This window comes from Excalfactoria chinensis, chromosome 1 (assembly GCF_039878825.1).
Source record: "Excalfactoria chinensis isolate bCotChi1 chromosome 1, bCotChi1.hap2, whole genome shotgun sequence".
In the NCBI taxonomy this organism is placed as follows: domain Eukaryota; kingdom Metazoa; phylum Chordata; class Aves; order Galliformes; family Phasianidae; genus Excalfactoria; species Excalfactoria chinensis.
Window position 1 is genome coordinate 1031324 of NC_092825.1, and position 23797 is coordinate 1055120.

The 23797-nt window shown below is 44.6% G+C and overlaps 1 protein-coding gene across 1 annotated transcript in view; it reads right to left on the reverse strand.

Moving 5' to 3' along the window:
- Window positions 1-6443: 6443 nt before the first annotated feature.
- LOC140261716 (uncharacterized) overlaps window positions 6444-23797 on the reverse strand; it is an 82040-nt gene continuing 64686 nt past the window's right edge. The window contains exons 75-88 of the mRNA XM_072355470.1: window positions 21164-21244; window positions 20233-20286; window positions 19841-19894; window positions 18996-19058; window positions 18513-18575; window positions 17672-17788; window positions 14593-14670; window positions 14278-14331; window positions 13219-13267; window positions 12162-12200; window positions 10055-10222; window positions 7536-7607; window positions 6881-7051; window positions 6444-6454 (exon numbers count right to left, since the gene is read on the reverse strand). Of these exons, the coding sequence (XP_072211571.1) occupies window positions 6444-6454; window positions 6881-7051; window positions 7536-7607; window positions 10055-10222; window positions 12162-12200; window positions 13219-13267; window positions 14278-14331; window positions 14593-14670; window positions 17672-17788; window positions 18513-18575; window positions 18996-19058; window positions 19841-19894; window positions 20233-20286; window positions 21164-21244 (1074 nt within the window). The remainder of the gene's footprint in view (window positions 6455-6880; window positions 7052-7535; window positions 7608-10054; window positions 10223-12161; window positions 12201-13218; window positions 13268-14277; window positions 14332-14592; window positions 14671-17671; window positions 17789-18512; window positions 18576-18995; window positions 19059-19840; window positions 19895-20232; window positions 20287-21163; window positions 21245-23797) is intronic.

Genomic DNA, 23797 nt, shown 5'->3' on the forward strand with positions numbered 1-23797 from the left:
TCCATAGATGGGCAAAAATGTATTTTCTGAGTTGCTTTGTCCCATGTTTAATAACCTCTGAGATTGAATCAGTGCTTTAAGGGCTGCGGATGTTGGACACTCAAGACTGCCTATTCTCCATCTCACTCTAACCAATGGCAAAGGACTCTTCATCTCCCACAAAGCTCATTTTTGGTGGGATTGTCCACTCCACAACACAGCTTTGGGAGTGGTTTTTGATCCTATTTTGGCAGCTCCAAAAGGGGTGTAAAGATCAGGTTAATGGTCTGGAAAGTCCCACCACTTTAAGGTAGAACCTTGGTAGTATGAGTCAATTTTTTGTTGACCGAACCCCTTTTTCAAGAACTACCAAGCTTTACCACCAACAGCTTTTTGGGCATGAAATGGATCTTGGTTCTTGATGATTTCCTTCTAAAAGAAGAAGAAGAAAAAGAATAAAATAGCACTGGAAAAGAAATATTAATCTTAAATCTTCCACATAGCCTTCACCTGTGGTTTTCTGTTTGCTATTTCTGTGTCACATTTCCTACCTGTTCTCCAAATAGGCATTTCATATAATAGGATCACAGAATCATTAAGGTTGGAAAAGACCACTTAGATCTTCCAGTTTAACCAGCAACCCATCACCACCATGCCCACTAAACCATATCCTGTACACTGTGTGCATGGTGTGTGCCTGCAGCTATGTGGATATCACACCTCCAGTAGGGATAAACATCTGAAATGAAGAAAAAAGTGCAAGAAATATAGTAACTACATCTCTGTGTTTGAGTTATATTGCTTCTACAGTATTTTTTTGCTGCAGGTGTCATGGCCAAGGGCTGGCCACTTGGTTTCATGAGCTACATGGAGGTCCTCAGGGTGGATTTAAGGGCAAAGTGGAACTTATGTGGGGAACATGGAAACCTGGTGGTGGGGCTCAGAGTGTTGTGTAGGAAATGCCCAACACAGGAGATGGTTGAACCAAACCCTTAGGGACCAGAATGAATTTTCCTTGGTGGTTTCTGGGGTGAGACCAAGGCAGTTCTTGTCAATCACCAGTTCCTGGACAAGGAGTGTTTCTCCTCGGTTTTACTCCTAACTTATGCAGTAATGATGCTGGAGGTGCATCCATCCCAGCTTTTGCTCTTGCTCATCCCATCTCAAAGCTGCCTGCCCAACATCAAAGGATTTTGAGGAATTATCAGTATTTTTCCTCCCTCTTCACAATGTCACAGCCATTGGATTGTCATTCCACCCTTGCTGCTGGCAGGGGATGGTGCTCACCAACAGCATTCTTACCTTCACCAGCAGTGCTGCCAAGTGGCTGCATCCATCAAAGCAGTTGGCACAGTGATTTCTGTTGCTCCAAAAAGCAATGGATGCCACTCAAAAGTCACCTCTACCACACAGACCATATGAGGAGGATGGATGTTTTTGCAAGATGCACCTTGCTGATGCTTGGGTCCAGCCCTGCATTAACTCCATGTCCAATTGCATCTCCAGAACCTAAATTACTCTCGCTCTAAAAATACTGGGTAATTAATTTACCTCGCTGGATGTAATTCAGGCTGGTGACATAGTGGTGAACTTCTTTGTTGCTTTTGACTCTGGCAGGAGTGAAGATGGGGACTTTTGTCAGCTCTATGCCAAGCAACCTGTCTGCTTTCATCTGCCAGCAAGACCAGAGGATGCTGGATGATGCTCGGGGCTTGGCTGTCAGCATTCTGGCCCTTTCAGGGACTGTATCATTATTGAATTACTCAATTACTCCAGCCCAGCCTCTTCATTTCTCACTATCCATTTTCTTTTGTCAAGGTTGCTAAGGAACTACCTGCTGACTTTGGATGCCTCAATCAGGCAAGTTTCTTCTCCCTGCACCTCTTTGCAAGGCTTCGCTGACCAGATGTGCCAGACAGAGATGAAATCCCAGTGCAAAGAGGCTGAGTGTGCTTGAGCTATTGGTACACGTATGGCCATATATCCCATAGACTCAGCTCTGCAGCTGCAAAAGGAGTAGTGCGGCCACCCATGCTCTGAAATCACCCAGCACTTTGCAAACTCCACGAGGGTTATTGAAACTGGCTTGATGTGCATTAAAACCTGAGCGTGCACCTCTCATCCTATACTCAGGTCTCATAGCAATGCTCTTTGCTTTTTATGGCTGTTCTCCAGCGTGTGATGTTCAGGAATCTTCTGGCTTCTCCCCTTTTGGAGCAGCTCCAGCTCCCTGCACCTGGAAAGCCAAGGGCTTGCCAGCAAATCACTCGGCCCTAAAAGTCTCCCCGACCCCACAATCAAATAATTTCAAGAAACTCAATTAGAGTAACGTGACATTTCCAAGGAAACACCGAGGAGGCATTCCGGTAATATTTTGGCCCTGCCAAAGCAGTTCAGATGGCAAATCGATAATAAACGTTTAAGGTTAGATGTATTAAAATAAATAAATAAATAAATAAATAAATCAAGTTATCAGTTTCCCATTATGCCTAAGCTCCCAGAGCACTGATGGGAAATTCAAGCTGCGTTTAATACACCCAGCAGAGGACCAAACAGCTCGATCTTATACACTTGCCTACAGAACTGGTTTCTACTCCCCAACTCTTCCAAGCTGCTCTGAAGACTGGATTAAATCCCCCATCTTCCTGGTGAACTGCTTCTTTGGCCTGTATTGTCAGCATGGTTTAAGGGTCCTGAGCAAAATCAACCCCAAGAGTCTCTGCTCTACTCCTTAACTGTGAAACCAGGTGGCTAAATCATACAATAATAAAATGATTTGGGTTGGATGGGACCTTTGAGACTGTCTAATTCTGATCCCCCTACTATAGGCAAGGACACCTGACCAGGTTGCTCAAAGCCCCATCCAGCCTGGCCAATCCAACCACCAAACTTACTGAGATATGTTCACTCCTGGCCAAGCATAGAACACAAAGCTGCCAGGAAATTCTGCATGTGAGTAGATGAAGCCCTATTTAAGTTGATGGCAATAGACTTAAGAGCAGAAATGTTGTCCCATTCCTTCAGTGTCCTGGGAATAATGAGGCAGAAAGAGAAATTCTGAGTATCTTCGTGTTCTCGGGTGGGTCCCAGATCTTATATCCATGGTCCCACATCCATGGTCCCAGGTCCATTGGCTCATCCACAGCCGCCTCCTGACCATCACTGTGCTGCTGATTCACAGCCATAAAAATTATCTTCATGCAATTACCATTGCTTATCTCCTCCTCAGACTTGATGTCAGCACAACATGCCTGCCAAGTGCTTTGCTGGCCCACAGAAATACACCCTCCTCCTCTCCAATGCCCTGGTAAAATTGATAGGTGGACAAAGAAATGTGGGCCTGGGGCCTCTGGGGGAGCAGCCAAGGGATGGAGGAAATCTTCCTGCCTTGTTTTTGATCTGCCCATATAAATATTTTTTGTTCCAATCCAGATGTGGGCTGGTTTGCATCAGAAAGGATCATTCCATGTCCCTGTTCATTGCAGGGGAGTTGGACCAGATGGCCCTTAAGAGTCTGTTCCAACTCAAATGATTCTATGACTCAGGGCATGGGATGTTGCAGCCAGAGACATCCCAGCCCAAGTCAATGTGGATGAGCCATTATGGAGGTGCCCTTCTTATGTCCCAGTCCCTTTTCTCCATCTCTGTCATCATCCATCTGAAATGTTCGCTCTGCAAAACTGTGGCATCTCAACAGATTGTTCCCGTGGGCAAGTTTCCACCTAAAGATAAATTTTCCTACCTGTGCATGGTGACTGCTCTTTTTCAATGCAACGCTTCCTGGGCTGCAGCACCTGCACAGCCGGGTTACCCCAGAAACATCACTTTATGCTGTGGCTTCACCTGGAAACACAGCGAAGCTTTAATTTGGATGAGGCTGCAGCCAATATTTTGCTCAGCCAGGAACATTTTGTTTCTTCTCTGAGGGATTTTATTTATTTATTTTTGCTGTGATGCAGTTGCCTGAATGTTTTTTTTTTTGTCTTGCCGAAGTACAGGAGAGATTGGAAACGTTGGGCTGAAAATGGCACTTCTCTTGTTTCTTGCATTTACCAAATTCTACGGGTTTTGTTTGTTTTATGTTTGATTTTGGTTGCAGAAGGGATGCAGAACCCAGATATTTTTCTGCTAAGCTCTCCTTGGACCCAGGGACATTGTGAGCAAGGGAAATCTTGGTATCCTACCTATAGCAATGAGGCAACCCTGCTCAGCCAGGGAAATCTGAGCTCAACCTTTTAATAAACACCCCTGATAATTTCCTAATTATTTTGCCCTGTTCCTCTCCACCATAAATCCTCATTTAACCATTACATTCCCACCAAGGCTGTTTGGAGGGAGAAAGGCAATCTCCAGTGCAATCCTTGAAGACATGTTGCAATGAGAGGTGCTGTTTTCGGGCACTGCATTTCCTACCTTATCATGACAGTGCTTTTTTCACTCATGTAAAAGACAGATTCTTTCACTTCTGTGGTTGTTTTGGCAAATTATGAGTATTTGAGGACATGGGAGAGATTTTCATGCTGTTGGGTCTCCTTTGGCCCTTCCAGGAGTCCATGCTGTCCCATGATGTGCACTTGGAGGAGATGTTATTGGACAGGACCCTCTAGTCCACAAGGCTACCAAAACCCAACGGTTTACCCTCCCACTTGACTTCCACATCTCTCCTTGAAGACTTGGAGGTGGCATTTGTAGGGATAAGTCCATTTGCTTTCTTATCATACGATCTGGGACAGAGAAATTGGACTTGCTAAAGACCATGGGGAGTTTGCCTGGTTATCTGCCATAGGGTAGGGACCAATCTGCCCATTCGATTGGACATGGAGCAATGGAAATTTCTACTTTTCCATCTGCTTTTCTTAATAGGGTCATCTGTCCCGAGTTGAATTATGAGCTAGAAACAATACTCAGCAGCATTAACACACATTTATTTTACAAAAATAAACTCACGGGTAGGTGTCACCTGGATTTGCACAATCATACTGCGGGCAAAGGGTGCAGTTGTGAGCCTCTGGGCTTTCCTGAGCACTCAGGTGATTCTCTCTCCTCATACCATTTTGTTTCCTGATCATAATTACAAGTATTTCAACATCTTTTTTTCTTTTTTTTTCCAGCATCTGCTTCTTCTTCATGTTAAACTGTCTTTCTTGCTTGCTGAATCTCCAAGATGTCCCAGCGAAACTCCTTGCAGCTTCATTTATCTTTGACTTATGCACAGCCACTGCAGCTGATCACCTCCCTCTGACTGGTGTTGGAAAGCAGGAAAAGAGAAAACAAAGGGGATGTTGGAGGTTGTCTCTAACATGGGCTTTGTCTTGAACCTCCCAAGTCTGGAAATGCTCAGAAGGTCTTTGACACCATGGGGTGTCCATGCCTGGTCATATTGTGACATGCCAGACACTGATACAGCAAATATGCTGATCCAGATCAGCTTTGGGAACTCTTTCGGGGTCAGTGAGGAGAAATCATAAAATCATTTGAGTTGGAAGGGAACCTTCAAGGTCCTATAATCCAACCCCCCTGCAATGAACAGGGACACCTACAGCTTGATCAGGTTGCTCAGAGCTCTGAGCCTGACTCTTCATGTCTCCAAGGATGGAGCATCTACCATATCTCTGGGTGACCTGTGCCAGTGTTTCACTACCCTTATGGTGGTCCATGGAGGACATAGACCTGGTTTGTAGGACTATCACTCCACAGTGGCTGCTTCTCTCTATTAAGTGAGATATGGAGCTGAAGATATCTATAGCTACTTCAGGGAGCCTATATGCTCATTTAATGCTTGTGCCCCAGGCCTGCAGCACTGGGCATGAAGAGGCTCATTTCTTACTCAGGGATTTAAAGCACCGAGAGTGACTTCCCCAGATGTGGTGCACTGCAAAGAGGCAGACCACTAAATGTGAGCGCTAGCCATGCTAAGTGGGCTCCAAGTAACAGTTGAACCTTATCAGAATTATTATTATTATCGTTACTATTTGTTTTGGAGAAATAATACATTTCTTCTGCTGCTCAGAAGGGTTTCTTCCATTTAGAGAAAAGGCTGAGAGAGGAGCACCTTTCTAGGGAAGCATTTCAGCTGCAGCTCATGTACTGCTTGGCAGCAGTAGCATTTGCATTACCATCAGGGCCAGCAGGAGCTATTTTCATACAGTCATAGAGTAGCTTATGTTGGAGGGGACCTTCAAGTTGTCCTTTTCCAACTCACCCGCCATGGGCAGGGTTGCCAGCTATCAGATCAGGCTGTCCAGGATTCCCTCCAACATGGCCTTGAATGCCCCCATGGCAAGCTTTCCCCAGTGCTTGTATGGACCCTTCAGATCACCCCCACATCCACCCTGTGCTTCATCAATGGATGTAGGCCAAGGGAGAAGATGTTTAGGAGCTCTCAGGATGTGCTGGAGGGGATCTGAGTGGGAAGTGCACTGGGAGCAAGAGCAGAAGTAGGCCTTGGAACTAGAGGCACCACTCTAAGTGAAACCTGGAGGTATGGATGGGGAAGGTTATAGGATTGCCTGGGGGGGCAGGGTATGTCAAAAGCCACAACAGCTGGGCAGCCCATCCTGGAGAAGTCTGTGGGCAAACTGGTCTCCTCCAGGCCTCTGCTGCCATCCAAACTGGCAATTCTGCCTTGAAAACATCCCTTTTCACTATAGGTGAAAGAAGACCTTCTCCTTCTCCCCTTTTCATCTGACCTCTCCATCTTCCTCCCATGCTGCTCCAAATCATCCTTCTATCATCCTGGCTTATTAAACAAAGCAGAGTAGCAGAGTTACCCTCATTCTGCTGTGGCTTGCAGCCTGGTGCTTGGTGGCACACCATAAGGCAATGGAGATGGGCATATCCTGGATGTGTTTTCCTGCTTCCTCCTGGTTGGAGAATCAGAGGGTCAATGGGGATTTCTCACCTGCTGAGGTTTTGCACCGCCGTTCACACTTCCTCTTGGTTTCGAAGCGGTTGCTGTTCCCTTGGCATCCCCCAAAGATGAAGGGTCGACAGGCGTTTGCTGCTGGGTGGAAGTACCAACGCAGAGTATATTGTCGACAGGAGCCCTCGTCCATTGGCTGTAGGCAGGGGGCTGCAGGGAGAAACCCCACAACCACTCACATGTGGGATTTAGGTGGGAAAAGATCACCCTGGTTCCACCTTGGACAAATGCATGGGGCTAGTGCAATGGCTCCCATTGTCCCATGGTCATCACAATGATGTTGGAAGAGCAAAGGAGGCAACAAGGACCAAGGATGGATTCCCAGAGTGGGACAAGCACAAAGCTCCTCATTGTAGGGTTGGTTGCTTTTGGGGGCATTGCACAGGAGACTCTCACCATTCATTTTGTCTTGTATGGTTGGACAACACAGAATGGGATGAAAACACTCCCTAGTTTGTTCACCACCAGAACAAATGCAGCTACTTTAAAGCCAAGCGTGAAGCTGAGATTTGAACCTCTGCTTGCTGGCATGTATAGCTCTTTCAGCCCCACATCCCCTTGATCTCAGAGCCAAAAAGCACTTCCCACCCGGGAAGTGACTTCCCTAAATGTCACTTAATTCAGTTTATTTCACCTGGTAATTGATTGTGAGCTTCTCGGCTCTTGTACAGAGGAAGACCTGTTATCGGCTGCACACTGGAAGCTGCTGGGAAAGCAAATGGAAATCACACATAATAAGGGCACGCAAACAAATTAGCCATCATTTAAATATTGATCATTGGAGCCTTACATGGCTTACCACTGGCTAACAAGTTCCTTTAATAAATGTCATGGAGCTATTGGTGAGGCAGGGGGAGGAACTGGCGGCAATAAAATTCTTAATGGTGTTAAACAACTCAGTCAAAAAGGTTGGGTGTTAGTCAGAGAAAATGGAAGTATTTGTGGTTGCTTGCAAGAGATAAATGTCAGGCTGGAGTTTTGTAAATCTGAAAGCTTTGAAAAGCCAGGGGCGATTGTAATCTGGCAGTAATAACCCTCCGACTGCAGAATCCTGTTAACATTTCCAGCGCCTATCGGCACTCATCACTTAGTGGAGCGATTTATGGGCCCTCCTGCCTCAGACCTAAGCTTTAATGGGATTGTCGGCTGGCGACGGCGGCAGCTGTGATTCAATAACATGTGGTACGCTCTGTCGATCTCAAACCGCCCCGATCCCAAATGCTGCCTTGATATAAAGTGAGTTTAAAGCCAGATGGATGATGTCTCCCAAGTGCAACACAGATATTAGGTGAGAGTTTGAGCGATGGGAAGGAGGAAGGCGGAGATGGCTGAGGCCAGCTCTAGGTTTAGCTGGATATATGGGGATTATTTGTTCCTTAGCAGATTACGTGGGAAAAAAATTAGACAATCATCACTAGGTTTGACTTAAAACTCTTCCCAAAGCTCAGGAAAGTACCATCATATGTAATAAAGGTGAAGATATATAAAATGTAGGCCAACAACATGTGTAGGCTGCCACTTGCTTTGATATTTGAAAGCATGTATTACTAGAGTTACACTTTTAAAATATATTCCCAAGTAGCAGAATTGATTGGTCAACTGATTTGTCTTTTGGAATGCATTTTGCCCTGTGAATACCTATCTTTATGAGCTGAAGCAGTGACTGTACCCTTGCCCATACCAATAGGCAATGCTCCATCCATTGAACTCAACCTTCCTACTCCTGTTGACAAAATCTGAGCAGTCATGGTGTAAACATCTGAATTTCTGGTTTGCTGGACTGGAAGAAATGAGACTCAACTCAGCTCTCCCTTCTCTTGAATTCTGCAGTTTCTTGTGGTATGCTTGGACTTTGAGTACTGAGTGAAGAAAACACTTCATAAGCAAGCCCATAATCCCCCTATTCCTGTCCAGCAGCATTTCTGCACAGTGCTTTCACTCTCTGTCTCCCAAAAATCAAGACTAAAAGGCAAATGTCCCAGATGAAGTCAGAAGGACTGTAGGTGAACATGGAATGGTCTGAAGATGTGATGGATATGTGGGAAAGTGGTTCACATGGGTCACATTTGGTGAAGGTAATCTCCATCTTGCTGCTAAGATTCAGGGCAGAAATGCTCAGAAACTCCAAAATTCAATGATATCAAAGGCTTTGTTCACCTCCATCGAGTTGCAGGGCAGAGGGATGCCCTTAGATCCCTGAAAAGGCACCCATGAATGATTAGCCCATGGGGATAGAAGGAGGTATATGACTGGTATGCACTGAAGGGGTCTTATTGGTCATCAGGTCTGCATGATGTTGGGCAAAGATGTTCCTCACTGTAATGCACATTACAATGGTTCACAGAAAAAAAGGGTAGGTGATCTGAAATTAAGCTGAAACTGCCCCGTCCTGTCCTTTCCCTGGAGAGATGGTCATTCTCAGCCAAGCATTAATGGTATCCAACAGATCCGTCTCCTGAGCTTTTCTGCCAGGACACCATCCCAGTCAATCCCAGGATGGTCCTGGAACAAACTGGGGATTCATCCTATCAGCTGTGCCTGCAGACCAGGACATAACATCCCTCCAGCCCTGCACAGGCAAGACTGTACTGCATGCATCTGCAGAGCAGGACCTTGGCTATTCTGTCTCCCCCTCTCTCTTGACCAACATAAAGGGAAAGAGACAGAAAGAGAAAGAAACATTAGCTGTAATTATGAGTTTTACCCATTAATGTGTTCATGGGACCCTGGGCGGAAATATTCTGCAATAGCTTGAGTGTTTGGTCTCAGAGATGCAATTTTTGGCTGGTAGAAAGCCTTACTAGAAGTTGCAAAGGACACGATGGGGACAACATCAGCCTGAAAACATTGGCTGCCTTCTTCCAGCACTTAAAAATGTGTTCTTTGATAGGTGGTGATCACCAATGGGGCCACGTGTGTTTGGCTTTTCCCTCACCCACACACTGGAGCGCTGGATGACCTCACACCTGAGCCATAAAGAAGCATGGGGGGATCTCATGTAGGAGCCTTTGCTGGAAATCCCATATCTGTGTCCTTTCTACCACAAGGGAAAGGAATTTAACACTGGGTTCATGCTGTGCTCTGGGAGAGGTGAAGACATCACTTCCCATGATAGAAAAGACCAAAAGCAATCAGCCAGGCAGCTGTACTTACCTGTTGTAAGAGAAGGCGTCTCTAGGAAGGATTCTGATGATGTCATCCATGTGGTCATGCTTTGGGTTTTGTTGGGCATTTCTTCCCAGTTTTCACCATCCCTTCCAGGGTGTTTTTGAGGCTGAAAATACCCTTGGAGATGTCTCTTGTGTTCAATTGCTTTCAGGCCTGTGGATTTAATTGCTGGGTCAGTGATGATGAAATCTGGCACCACAGTTTGACAGCTGAGGTCTCTTGGTTAGAAAAAAACAATCGTAGCTCAACAAAATGGCTACTATTATGGGAGAAAAGTCACAGCTCAGTGTTGTACCTGCAAAAACTCACAGACCACAGGTATGGCATCAAGTTAGGAAACCATTTCTCAAATCATTTACAACCAATAAAGGTTGGTTTTAAAGGAAGCTGTTCCCAAGGAGTGTGGTGGAACTCATTGGTACCTCCATGGCTCTGTTCACAGTGTCACTTGGGATGGAGTTCTGATCAAAGCTATAATTTAAGGTCTGTGGGACCTTAGTGTCTTCAGGACACACTGAGCTGTGCCAGTCTTCCTGTTGGATGGGCAGCATGTTAGCAGGGCAGATATTTTATGAGTTTTGGCTTTACATATGTACAGGGTTGGCAGTTACAGGACGGTAGATCTGATGGAGCCTGGCTATGCAAAGTTGACCCAGAATCATGTTTTAAAGCAATGAGTACCAGCAAACTGAATCCATTCCATTTCAACTCTGTAGCGTGTCTACTGTGGTTTTGATCTTTGCTTTGCAAACTGACTGCTATTTCTAAAATGATACCTTGAACATGAGTTGGAGACAGGACCAAGTGCTTCTTGCTGAGCATCTGGATAACACGCAGAGCCCATCTGAGTTATGAATGCAAAACATTTCAACGCGGGCTTTTTTTGTAGGAGCACCAAGGCTTCTGTGTCCAAGAGCATTCAGCACGCAGGATTCATCTGCCCTGATTTATTACAGCAGCAAGTAGAGGCCAGTGCAAGGGCAGGATCCCAGGGATGGGGCCATGGATAACACCAGGGAGAAATGATCTCTACCCTGATATTTTTGCTTTCTAAATACAGAGCAGGAGAGGGGGGAGGCAGAGTTTGGAAAGGACTATATTGTTCCTAATGTAATTGGGAATGTCCCATGCCAAGGGAGTCCCCAGCTGCTCCTTGTGTCTGCGATTACATTGGCTCAGTACAACCAGAGCAAGGCTGCTGCCAAGCAGCTCAGTTGTTTGCTTCCTGACACATCTCTCTGTTTAGTAAGTAAGTCCCTGGCTTTATGAAATGCTCTGCTGTCATATACTGTGAAACAATGTGCCATGAAGGCTAAAAACGACAACAACAGCTATGGAGGAAAAAATTAAAGGAAATAAATTCCTGGAGAAGATATTTTCATTTTAGAGTCAAACTGCTGCTCATCCTTTGATTATGAGTGTTTCAAGCACTGAACAGGTAGGAAAAGACTAACTGCAGTGGCTGCAAGAAGAGTGTCTGGTGCTGACCAAGTCAGTAAAGTCCTTGTGTTACGAAGACCCCAAACATCCCATGATGACATACAGAGTGTAAGATACATCCATGCATACCTTATCTGGGGTTGGATGCATCACCTTTGGCACTGCCCACCTAGAAAGTGACTCTTCTAAGTGTTGTTTAATTCAGCACAGAGGATGAGCCCTTGGCCAAATGTTTGAGTTGGACTCCATGATCTTTATAGGTCACTTCCAACTTGGGATATTCTACGATTCTGAATGAGGGATCTCCTCTGTATCAGCAGATTAACCAGATGACGTGGACCATAAGAAATAGGTTTCTATAGCAGGAGATGGAATGTTGTATTTTGTCTTAAGAGTACAGGGTGGAAGTTGGTGACTTTTTGGATTCCCTCTTAAACCTGTTTCTTTATATTTCCCTCAAGAAATAACCCCCCTAAAGGCTGGGACCTACAAACATTCAGTGATCCCAGCTCATTTTCTACGCTGAAACTCAGAGAAAGGCATTTATTCTTAATGGCATCATTTCACTCAGTCTAGGGGGTAAGGAGAAACATCCTTCAAGCCAATGCACATTCCCATGTATAGAAATACATGTGGATATCAGCAGACTTACCCCTTTCCATAAGCATCCTTCCCAGCTCATCTCCACAGTCTGCAAACAGAAGACAGGGCAGAGTTTGTTTGCTGCTTCTTATTTATGTATTTATTTATTGGCCACTGGAAAGCTGTTTTTTTTCCTTTTCTTTCCTTTATTAAATGAAATGATTATTGTTATAGGCAACACATTCTTTCATGGGTTATATGCGATTTCCACCCCTTAAGACATTCAAATGCTTTCTAATGTCAGAAACAAGCGTGACTCCATCTTGGCAAGTTCAGTCATGACCTCCAATCCTCTTTGGCCATAGGAATGCTCAAGGGAGTCGGGCAGCTCTGCTGGACCTTTGCAGGACAAGGAAGCAAAACCCACAAAAGCCAAAAGCCTTTGTGATGTGGGGGTTTTGGGGTTAAAAAATCCCCAAGCATCGTTTTCCTTGCTATTATTTTTTCTTTTTGTTACCTTTGCGTTCCTGGTTGACAGATAAGGAACAGGCTGCCAAAGGAACTGGTGGAGTCATTGTCCTTGGAGGTGCTCAAGATATGAGGAGATTTGGCACTGAGGGGCATGGTTAGTGGGCAATGTTGGTGGACAGTTAGACTGGATGATCTTAGAGATCTTTTCCAGCCTTAATGATTCCATGATTCTGCTTTCACTGAAGAGGTGTCAAGAAGTGCCACGAAGCAGAGAGGAATTAAAGTGTTGTTAGCAAGCAAAATGCAGCTACAAACTTTCCCCCGTGACCCAGAACCTTTCACCAATCAGTGGGGAAATGGAGATGAGAGAGGAGGAAAGCTTTGCTGACAAAACCATTGGGAAAGAAATGTGAAGACAGAGGGTTTAAAGGGAAAGAATTAAGAGCGTGTGTAGGAGGTCAGGGCTTTAGCAGAATCTCTGCAGCCCAGAAGCCCACTCTCATCTCCAAGTGTAGCAAGGTGACGTGTCTCTGCTCACTGCTAATGGGGTGATATTTGCTGTGTCGAGCAAGCATGTGCTGCCACTCAAATTACACCAATTTAGTTGCTGCCAGCAGTCAGAGCGACGGCCCCAGGCAGCTCACCAGCTGACTTACCGCATTGGCCTCTCATTTCGCTCCTGACCACCTCCTTCACCTCTTCCTCCTGTGTCGCAGGGAGAAAGAAGTGATTAATAGAGATTTCCTATCCCTGCTCCATCTCCCCCAGCTTTTTCTTTCCCATTCTGCTGGTGCAGCCTTGCCTCGAGCACTCTGCACAGTTTTGGGTGCCACAGTAGAATAAAAAACATAAAACAGTTGGTGAGCAACCAAAGGAGGGATATGAAGGTGGGGAAAGCTCTGGAGGGCAAGATAGAATCATAGAATCACAGAATCATTTAGGTTGGAAAAGACCATTAAGATCATCCAGTCCAACCATCAACCCATTTTTACCGTAAGGGTGGTGAGACACTGGAACGTGTTGCCAAGAGGTGTGTGGATGCCCCATACTTGGATACATTCAAGGTCAGACTGGACCAGGCTCTGAGCACCTGATTGAGCTGTAGATGTTTCTTTTCATTGCGGGAGAGTTGGGCTAGATGCCCTCTGAAAGTCCCTTCCAACTCAACTGGTTCTATGATTCTGTGAGTTTAAGTTGAGCATCCTACAAGTCCAGTGGTAGGCATCCTAGTGCAACTTTGTATGATATGGCCACTGTCTTTTAAGGGTGGCAAATCTTGGGGCATTTGCTGTGTAGAAAGCTCAGCTTAACTCAGTATCCCATTCATAGGACACCCTTGCCATTAACACCTATTCTAAAATTAATACTGCCAGACATCTACACACTGAAAAGATGCAAATACAGTGTGGTATCAATCCTATCTGCCAAGAATGAGTTTGAAGCATCACAGTAAGGATGGAAGAAGAGACATATACCCCAAGCTTTGGGTCACTGTTTGCACTCTCAGTGTGCTGCCTAGCACATTGCTCCTGCCTCAGCCCATGCACATCCGATATCTCTGGGTAAAGGCCAATACTCTCATTTCCCAGATACTCTCTGCATTAATTTGTTTCTCATCATTTCCCTCCTCCTTTATGCCTCTTAGGGGCATTTGGCCCCATTTTTTTCTATTCAGCCCTGTGTAACAGGATGTCATCTTAGATTAAAGTACTCACAGAAAGACCAGGATCTCCCTTTTCTCCTTTCTGACCAGCTGGACCATTTTCACCCTGTTAAAAACACTTAAGTCATTACGAAAGCTTAGTAGATTGAACATTAAACGCTTCAAGAAGAAGTGCACCTTAGAAAGGAAAGGATGCTCTAGAAATGGAGATGGGGAAAAAATGCTCACGTGTTTTCCCGTAAATTTAAGGGTTATCTGTGAGCAGGAGGGTACAGTCTCATGCACATGCAGGGAAACAAAATGTATATCAGAGGGCTGGTGCAGGCTCCCTCACCAGGACACAAGGATGGCTCGTCCTCATACTGACCATTACTCCTTTTTGCCCATCCATGCCTGGAGGACCTCTGAGGCAGAGCTGAGGTCTTCCTCTTCTCCCTCGTGGACCCTAGAGAAAATGAGAACAGCTCCATTAGTAGAACTGGGACAACCCCTGGAGATCCCAATTTGGGGTATTTCCCCTAAAGCTCAACATGGGTATCAGTAGAAGATACTCAGAACCCTCTAGATCTTCAAACAGATCAGATGTGATGAAACAGAGCCCTGGACTTTGCACCATCTTCCCCACATGGGCAACCACAAGGATCTCCTTATAGTCACACCTTTCAGAAAGGGCAAATGCTATGGGGCAGAAGTTTTCCTTCTCCAGCTCTTCGTTCAGCACTAATTTAAGAAGCAGTCTCAGCAGGAGGAGAAGGACTTGCAGAATAAGATAACACCCTCCCACATTAGAAATAGTTCAAACCCAGGGACTTTCTCTTTTTACTCAGGGAAAAGACAAGTAGAAGTGTGGGTGTAGAAAGCAGCACCTCACAGTTAATCTCGTTAATCAATGTCTAAATGAAAGCCATTTATTATCTCATGCATGGCTTCCTAAGCATGCAGTGCTTGTAAATGCTAATCTAAAAACTTCCACCCTTTTTAAACATACATGAAGGACTCTCATACTTTCAGCTCCTTCCTCCCTTGTGTGATTCTTTTCATACATTTTTCATGAAAAGGTGCAGCCTGGGGAGTGAGGAAGGAAAGAATCTGGGGCCGGATCTGGTCCATATTAGTGTTCTAGAAGGGGGGTTTCTACACCTTGCCCACCCTAGGGGCAGTTTTTCCAGTAATCGCCCATGGTTTCATGATGAAGCATGGTGTGAGATCCAGCTGTAGCTGCTGAGAAATGCTGGAGTCCCAAAGCTTCCTCTGTACTCAGATTGCTCTGAGTCAAGCCTTTATTTGATGTCACAGGACACAATACAGACGTTCAACCTGATCATCACTTCAACATGGACCTTTGCTCCACCACCTTCCTTAATTCCTCTATAGGACTTAAACCCCAGCACTGGCTATTCCTTGTGTTCTGGTTTCAGACTTTCTCAGCACATGATTTTTTTTTTGGTTAATAATCAAGAAACCTACACAGGCACCTTTACACCAACCCTCTGCTAGGCTCTAGTTGGACTTGGAAGGCTTTAGGGTTGGAATTGACTTTTAAAGACCATCTGGTCCAACTCCCTTGCAATGAATAGGGACATCTACAGCTCAGTCAGGTGCTCAGACCCCCATCCAGCCTGACCCATCCAGCCTGACCTTGGATGTCTCCATGGACAAGGCATCCACCATTTCACTGGGCTTCACTGTGACAGTGCTTCACTACCCTTATTGTAAGAGTGGTAGTGAATCTAGTTGATCTAATGAGGTCCAGACTCATTTGGACTTCATGTAAAACTGGGTCTGAAGAATCAGAAATTCTATCTTTGACAGCAAGAATATTTTTCACTGGTGTACCTTCACAGCACAGACCTGAAATGCCAGATGTAGCCTCACATCAATTAAGTTCTTCTGGCTTTTAAAAGTGTTCGTAATTTGGCACAGGACCACGATGCAATGGCCATGAGAGTTTGGATTATTTGGCTGGAATAAATCTGCAGTACATAACAGATTCAAGTCAGAGTTCCTACTTCCTTTCCTCATTTCCAAACTACAGCCTGATCTACTTCCCATCTGGCAGTAAACTCAACTACTTTTTGCCATTTGGGATGTGGTTTAGTGGGCTTTGTGTTGATGAGTTGATGGTTGGACTTGATGACCTTTGAGGTCTTTTCCAGCCTTAATGATTCTTTGACAGTATGTGTACGTGTCCTCTACATACACACACAAGGATTAGATTCTTAGATACATTTTCATAAGGACACATCACCCAATAGTGAGACATGTCACACCAAGTGAGGCTGGCACAAGTTAAAATAGGGCTATCTCTGAGATGGCTGAAATGATGTTCATCTTTCAGGTAGTCATCCAACTTCAGCTCTTCTTTTGTTCTCTGTTCTTTCATGTTAATGCATATATTCTTTTGTCCAAGCCTAAAACTCAGCCAGTTCCATCACTTGAAAAAGGTATTTTCACTTCCAGTCCTCTTGTGCTTGAAAAGTTTTTTTGCTACTTAATGGATGCTACCTAAGGGTGGGTGATTAGCATTAATCTCTAGTATTGTCCCTCTGCATTGTGTTGGCAGCAGCAAGACACCCTTCATTACCATAGAACCTGGAAGCAGCAGGTTCCTACTCATAAACAGCATTAGCATGTCTCATTTCCAAGTCTTTTTGTTACATTTCAAAAGATGCCTAGCATGTCTTGCATGCAGAGACACCTATAAGGAAGGCTTCAAATGGGTTTTGAGAGCCACACTTGCTTCTTCTGAAGCCTGGGCATCCTGCTCCCTAGATAATTAGCTACAGGAGGGGTGCACTTGAGGCTAAATTGAAATTAGCAGCCTTCCTTCCTTCATTGAGAGGTCATGTCTTGCACTGCATATAGGAAAAGTAGAGAGGAAAGGAAAAAATACTTCTGGGGATAAATGCACCAAGAGATGAAGCATGTTGACCAAGATCTCACAGAAAGATAGCAGATGTTGCAGCCATCCTCTGTCAGTTTGGGAGACCTCAGATGCCAGTTTCTAAGTGGAGGATACATATGGAATCACAGAATCATTAAGGTTGGGAAAGACTTCTAAGATCAAGTCCAACCATTGACCCACTCCCACCATGCCCACTAAACCATGTCCTCAAGTGCCACATCTCCATGATTGTTGAACACAATAACTCCACCACATCCATGGGCAGCCTGCATATATGGTGATACGGTGGGAGACACATCTGGTGCTCTGTGTCACATGAGGGTGTGAGATGCAACCACTTGGATGGCAACTGGAGAAGAGACTTCTAGCAGAGCTCTCCATGGAAGATAAATCCATGAGGTCTAGGGCAGCATGTAACTCCTCCTGCTCTTGGAGGAGCATGACTGCATTCAGATCCTTGCTGGAGTTGCTCTGTAAACATTGATATATGGGTTTCTAGGGAGCACAGGAGACATAACATTAAGGACCACTTGCTGCTCACCTGTGGTCCTGGTTTGCCCTGGGGCCCTTGAGGTCCATCTGGTCCAGCAGCTCCGGCCTTTCCAGGCCATCCCATTTGTCCTTTGAAGCCTCCCAAACCTGGAACTCCCTTTGAACCCTAAGAATCAGCAGGAGAAAGCAGTTCAGAGATTTTATCAAGCACAGGTAAAAACACCTGTGTCAGGTGTGTGTCAGGCCAATCAAATATTACCCAAATATTTTCATGGGCCTTGGCAATACAGTGAGATCCTTTTGTTTTGTTTTCCACTTCAGCTTTCCCAGAAAGCACCTCACTGCTTTGTGACATGGATGTCCCTCCCCACTAGAATGATGCCCAACAACTTCTAATGCCAACCTCTCTTTAAATATGTAAGAAGATTCCTTTAGCCCACATTTTTCCCACTCCCATGGCCAGAGTGCTTAGGAGGCAGTAGTGTTATCCATTTTCTCTCCTCTTCAGCATGCCCAGCTCCCTGTATATGGTGGTGTTAAAATCATGGAACTATAGAATATCCCAAGTTGGGTCCATAAGGATAATCCAGTCCAAGTCATTGGGTTGAATAAACTCTGACAACTCTTTAAAGGTCTGGATAGTTTTTCCTCATGCTAAGCATACACCCTCCTGGGGTTTCATGCATCAGCAGGAGGTGAATTTAGGAAGACCTCCTTTTCCTGCCCTTTCCACCTGCAGTCCCAGCCTCAGTGCTCCAGACAGTTGACATTTGACCGCTGAAAAGGGTACGTATGATGCATAAAGTGCATAATATTGTTAACTTGACCTGATGGATGTGGGATTCATTCTTTCATAAATGGCAGCTCGATGCAGTGTGGCAAGCACTAACCTTTTCTCCTTTCTCCCCAGGAATCCCAAAGGCACCGTCATCACCTGGTACTCCTTGTTCACCCTGGAGGGAGCCAAGATAAAATTACTGCCAATGCAGACTTGGCATGGTTGCAGTTTTCTGAACGAACCATCTCTCCTTCACATTACAGTATTATTTATTAAGTGTAACCCTCAGCCTGTGTACTAGTGGTACTCAAAGAGACTGAAAGCAATCATGTTTAAAAGCCCCACTACTTATCATGTGCAGTAGTGCATGAGAAGCATCTGGGCTGGGGTGGATGAACTTGGCTGAATCGAGTGAAGAGGTCTCTACCCCCAGATGTCCAAGAATTTTCACCCAAATATATGTCGGGCTATAGGATTAGATACAAAATAGCCCTATTTATGCTTTAAAAAAGAAATAAGCACATTAAACAGGTTGTTTCCTAAAGGTTTTAGGCAACTTCCCATCTGATGGTAGATGTGCAATTTTGGTATTCACCTTCGGTCCGTATGGTCCATCTGATCCTGGGATTCCTGGCTTTCCAGGACTGCCAATTTCTCCCTATGGATGCAAAGCAATGAATGGGTTGTAAGCACACACAACCTCTAAAACACTGGGACAACTAGGTCCAAAATGACAAGGTGAGTAAGTGGTGCTGTGGAAGGTATGGAAATGATGATACTTCTGGTAGGAGAAACCCTAAATACAGGAAAATTCCTACTTCAGACTGACGTAGACTTTAGACTGCCCTGAATTCATAACCACTTACATGTAAGTAGGTGGGAAATTCACTGAACAGTACTTAATTTACCCAACAGGCCAAGGCAGATGAAGGAAAATATTAATAATAGAAACATATCCCCTTGGTTCAGTCGTCAAGTGCTCCCTTACATCTTATTGAGCTTTTCAAAACCCTTCATAAAAAGACCATTAAAGGCCATTATCCCTGTTTATAGAGAAAGAACCATTGGTGCTGGCAATCAGAGCAATGTGCCTGGCAGTAATTGCAAATCAAGTCCAGGCAGTTGCTAAGCCACAGACCAGAAGGATATTACAGAAGGAGTTCAGACTGTAAAAAGAAAAAGTGTCAATCCCCAGACTGTGACCACATATCGCTATGCTGAAGCTTCAAGCCATAGAATCATAGAATCATTAAGGTTGGAAAAGATCACTATGATCATCAGGTCCAGCCACTAATCCATCGCCACCATGGAGAGAGTCTTCTCCTGCATGAGTTAGCGTGGTTTCTTCAAGCATGGTGTTACCTTTGCAATGAGTAAGAATAGGAATCACTGCTGGAAATCAGGTTACCAGAGCAGGAGATAGAGCTATGCTGAGCTCACCTTGATGCCCTTGGCTCCTGGAGCACCAATGCGTCCTGGCAGTCCACGTAAGCCCTAGGGAGAAAACAAATCATGGGAAGCCATTGATGTTGCATCAAGGTGAGGGCAAGTAGGATGAAAACTGTGCACTTGGTTAGGCTAATGCAAGAATTTCCCTGACCCACAGAACCCTTCCCAATGAATCCCATCCAGTGTGGAGTCTGGGTTCTCTCTGCTTATCCTAACCTTTGTTTCACAGGATGACAGAATGGCTGAGGTTGGAAGGGTCCTCTGGAGGTCATTTCATCCAACCATTCTTTCTCAAACAGGGCCATAAAGAGATGGCTGTCCAGGACAACATCCAGACAGCTTTTTGAATATGGAGATTTCATAGGATCTCACCCAGCCCCTACCTTTGTTCCTTTCCGCCCAATGTCCCCAGCAATCCCAGGATCACCTTTTTCTCCCTAAAAATTAAAATAAAATAAAATAAAATAAAATAAAATAAAATAAAATAAAATAAAATAAAATAAAATAAAATAAACATATAATACACATCCTGACAGGTTAAAAATGCAGTCCTGGTGATAGCATTACTTTGCATTTATACTTTTCTTTTAACCACTGGGGACTCCTGGAAAATTTGTAGAGCATAGAATCATAGAATCACTGGATGATTTGGGTTGGAAGGAACGTTTAAAGATCATCTGCTTCAACATTCCTTCCATGTGCAGGGACATTTTTCACTGCATCAGGTTGCTTGTCCAACATGACTTCCAATGATGGGAAATCCACAGCTTTTCTGGTCAACATATTCCAGGGTTTCTCCACTCATTATGGAAAATTTCTTCCTTGTATTCAATCTAAATCTATTTTTCTATTTAAAACCTTTGCACCTTGTCCTGCCACCACAGGCCCAAGTAAAAAGTCTTTCTCTGTCTTTCTTATAACCTTTTGTTATATATTGAAAGACTGGAAGAAGTTCTCCATGGAGGCTTCTTTTCTCCGGGTTAAACAACCCCAACTCTCAAGTAAGAAAGGAAAACTCAAGGTGAATTACATGGGAGAAGTTAAACTCCACCACTAGAGATAACACACATAAATTCTCTACTGGCATCTAGAGAAGTCTCCTAAAAACTGGGCCAGAATGTGCATTAAAGCCCCCTCTAGAAAGTTTAGGCAGAAATTTCATCTTTCTTTTAGAAAGTGTTGCTCTGAACTCTTGTTCCTTATTTCGGTAATGGGAAACTTAGGGTGCGGGATGAGAAATGACCTCAGGTTTGAGAAAGACAAGGAGCCTCTTTCTGCTTTCCAAACTAACCACATCTTTTCCATGCTACTCACTGGCTTCCCCTTCTGTCCCTGAAGACCTCTGTCACCTTTGGCTCCCTTGATTCCATTCTTCCCATTGAGGCCTGCTGTACCCTGCCAAAGAGGAGCACAATTAATTTCTGTATTAACTTTTGCAAAGAGACCACAGAGTAAAGCCATCAGGATGGAAGCTCAATAGTAAGAGCCTGAGTAGCACATTCCAACAGTTGGAGATCAGAAGCCACCCTAATACTAGGTCTGAGAGATGAGGCTTGGGTTAACAACCATTCCCCATGGACTTGACAGCTACCAGCAAGTGCAACTCAGAAGCTGGCTACGTGGTTAAATTCAATGTATGAGCAACCACTCTACTTGCTGAGTGCAGATCCATGCATGGGGTTGTTCACTGTTTCAGTGCAGAGAACATCTCCCATCTGGGGATAGAAGAGATTCTCATCCAGCCCAAACATACAGGCAATATAGGACAGAGGTATTCCTTCATGAAAACACAGTTTTGTCATGGCCCATGAGCTTAGCTCAGTCTGGGACATATGAGACTTCTTCAAACCCCTCCCCAACCCTGGTTGCCCTTTATATTTTGGAATAAAGGCGGTATTTGAGAACAGACCACATGCTTTTCCATGTCTCTTTTGGTCACGTCTGGACTGGGTAAAGTCCATGCTCCTCAAGCCCTGCCTGCACGATCAGGCCTGAATATCTCATGCATGCTCTTTATTTACTGGTAACTATTTATTGAAACAATCAATATGAAGCTCTTGCTGAGGAAGTAAATGGACTATAAAAAGCACAACTAATTAGAATTTCTGTTTGTTAGGACAGATTGCATGTTTGGAGGGTAATAAACCTTTTGGTTCAATGGTTAAATCTCAAGAGCCCAGGATACCTTCAATTGCCTGGCATTTTTTCAGATTGCTCTGAACTAGGTACAGATCCATCTGGCTAGGGATTTATATATATACACCTGTACCCAAGGGGATGGGCTAAGGCTTGTTCTTGAATACTGCCTGATCCTGGAGGAACTTGACACTAGTTAGCAACTTCCCAATTAGCTCTAATAGCCCTCTCAGCACCTGAATTTATTCATCCATAGGGGCTTCTGTGTCAAAGTGAGTCCCTTCTGTCTTTTCTTGTGCTTCCCCCTCCTTCCTGACTCTAACTCATAGCCCTTCTGTAAGACTGCAAGGTGCTTCTTGCCTTGAACTTGAATGGAGCCCAGATGGCTTTTGGAAGAGTAAAGCTCAGAATATGTGCTATTAAGTAGAAGAGTAGATGGTCTCAGGTGTGCCTACTCCAGTAAACCATAGAATCATTAAGGTTGGAAAAGACCTCTAAGATAATCAGATCCAATCATCAAACCATCCCCACCATGCCCACTAAGCCATGTCCCTCAGAGCCAAATCTCCTCTCTTTCAGAGAAGAAATTGCCTCTTATAACCAACCTGAACCTCCCCAGCTGGAAGAGTCAAGAAGGAAGAGGATTTAAAAATAAGAATGAGAAGAAAATGTTCACGCACTGAGCAAGGGAAACAAGATGAAATTTGTTAGCTGAGATTTACATTCTGTGTTTTGCCAGGGCAAATAAAGGCCGGGCAATAAAAGCTAGTAAAATGGTAGTTTAAAGGTAATTACTGGTGGACTACTGGAAATGGCTTTTGCTGTTTGGTTCTATTATTAAAGTGTTGCTGGAACAGGCTTCATTTAACTGTAGAGACACCGGGTTGCACGAAGGCATGGCAACGCAGAAGCTTAGTCATAAGTCCTGACGCAAAGATGACTTTGAGCTGAGGTTCTCTGCATAAATTCCTGCAACGATTTGGGCTGGAGCCAGGGAGGAGCCTGTGTCATCACCAGGCTCATCGTCTCCATTCAGATGAGCTGGGAAATTAGCTGGGTCACCAATGGAAAGCATCAAATCCATCCACAGGAATGCACTGCAACCCGAAAAGATCAATCCGAAGCAGCAGGGAAGACACATCAAAGGACTAATGCATTTCCAAACCATAATATAGGCCAGCCACGTTCAATCTAGGCATAGGGGAGGGCAGTGCTGTGCAGTGCAGACTCAAGTGATGGCAAAAAAAAAGAATGTATTTTGGTACATTGGCTAAACACAGAGAAGAATATGCAGCTGTTCTTTCCATTTCGATAAAGGCGTTTGAAAACAGGTTTCAAGATTGCAAAAAAAGAAAAAAATAATAATTCATAAATTTACATTTATGACACCGTTTTCAGCTGATATCAATACAAGACCTGCAAGACTCGAAAGGTATAGAGTTGCAATCAGATATTCAACTCAACAAATCTGATCGTGTCTCTTTATCACTTTCATACCAGAGGAAAACATCCCTCGCTTCACAATCATGCCTTATTCATGTGCACACTGCTGAAAAGCAGTGACATTTGTGACCAGATGTCAAGGATGAAGTGCAGGAAAAGTAAAATTCCATCAGAAAAAGAAATAAATCCCCGCTCCAAAAGTAATGCCTCCTGTTTTATTAAGTTGGCCCATAATGGCAGAGGCAGATGTTGGTGGTATGTTAGTAGAGGTTGAACCTTCCCACCAACATCCTCTCATGTTTTTTGTTGCTGTGTCACTGATGGCAACACAGGGGCACAGTCTGACAGAACGTCACCTGACGTGGAAGT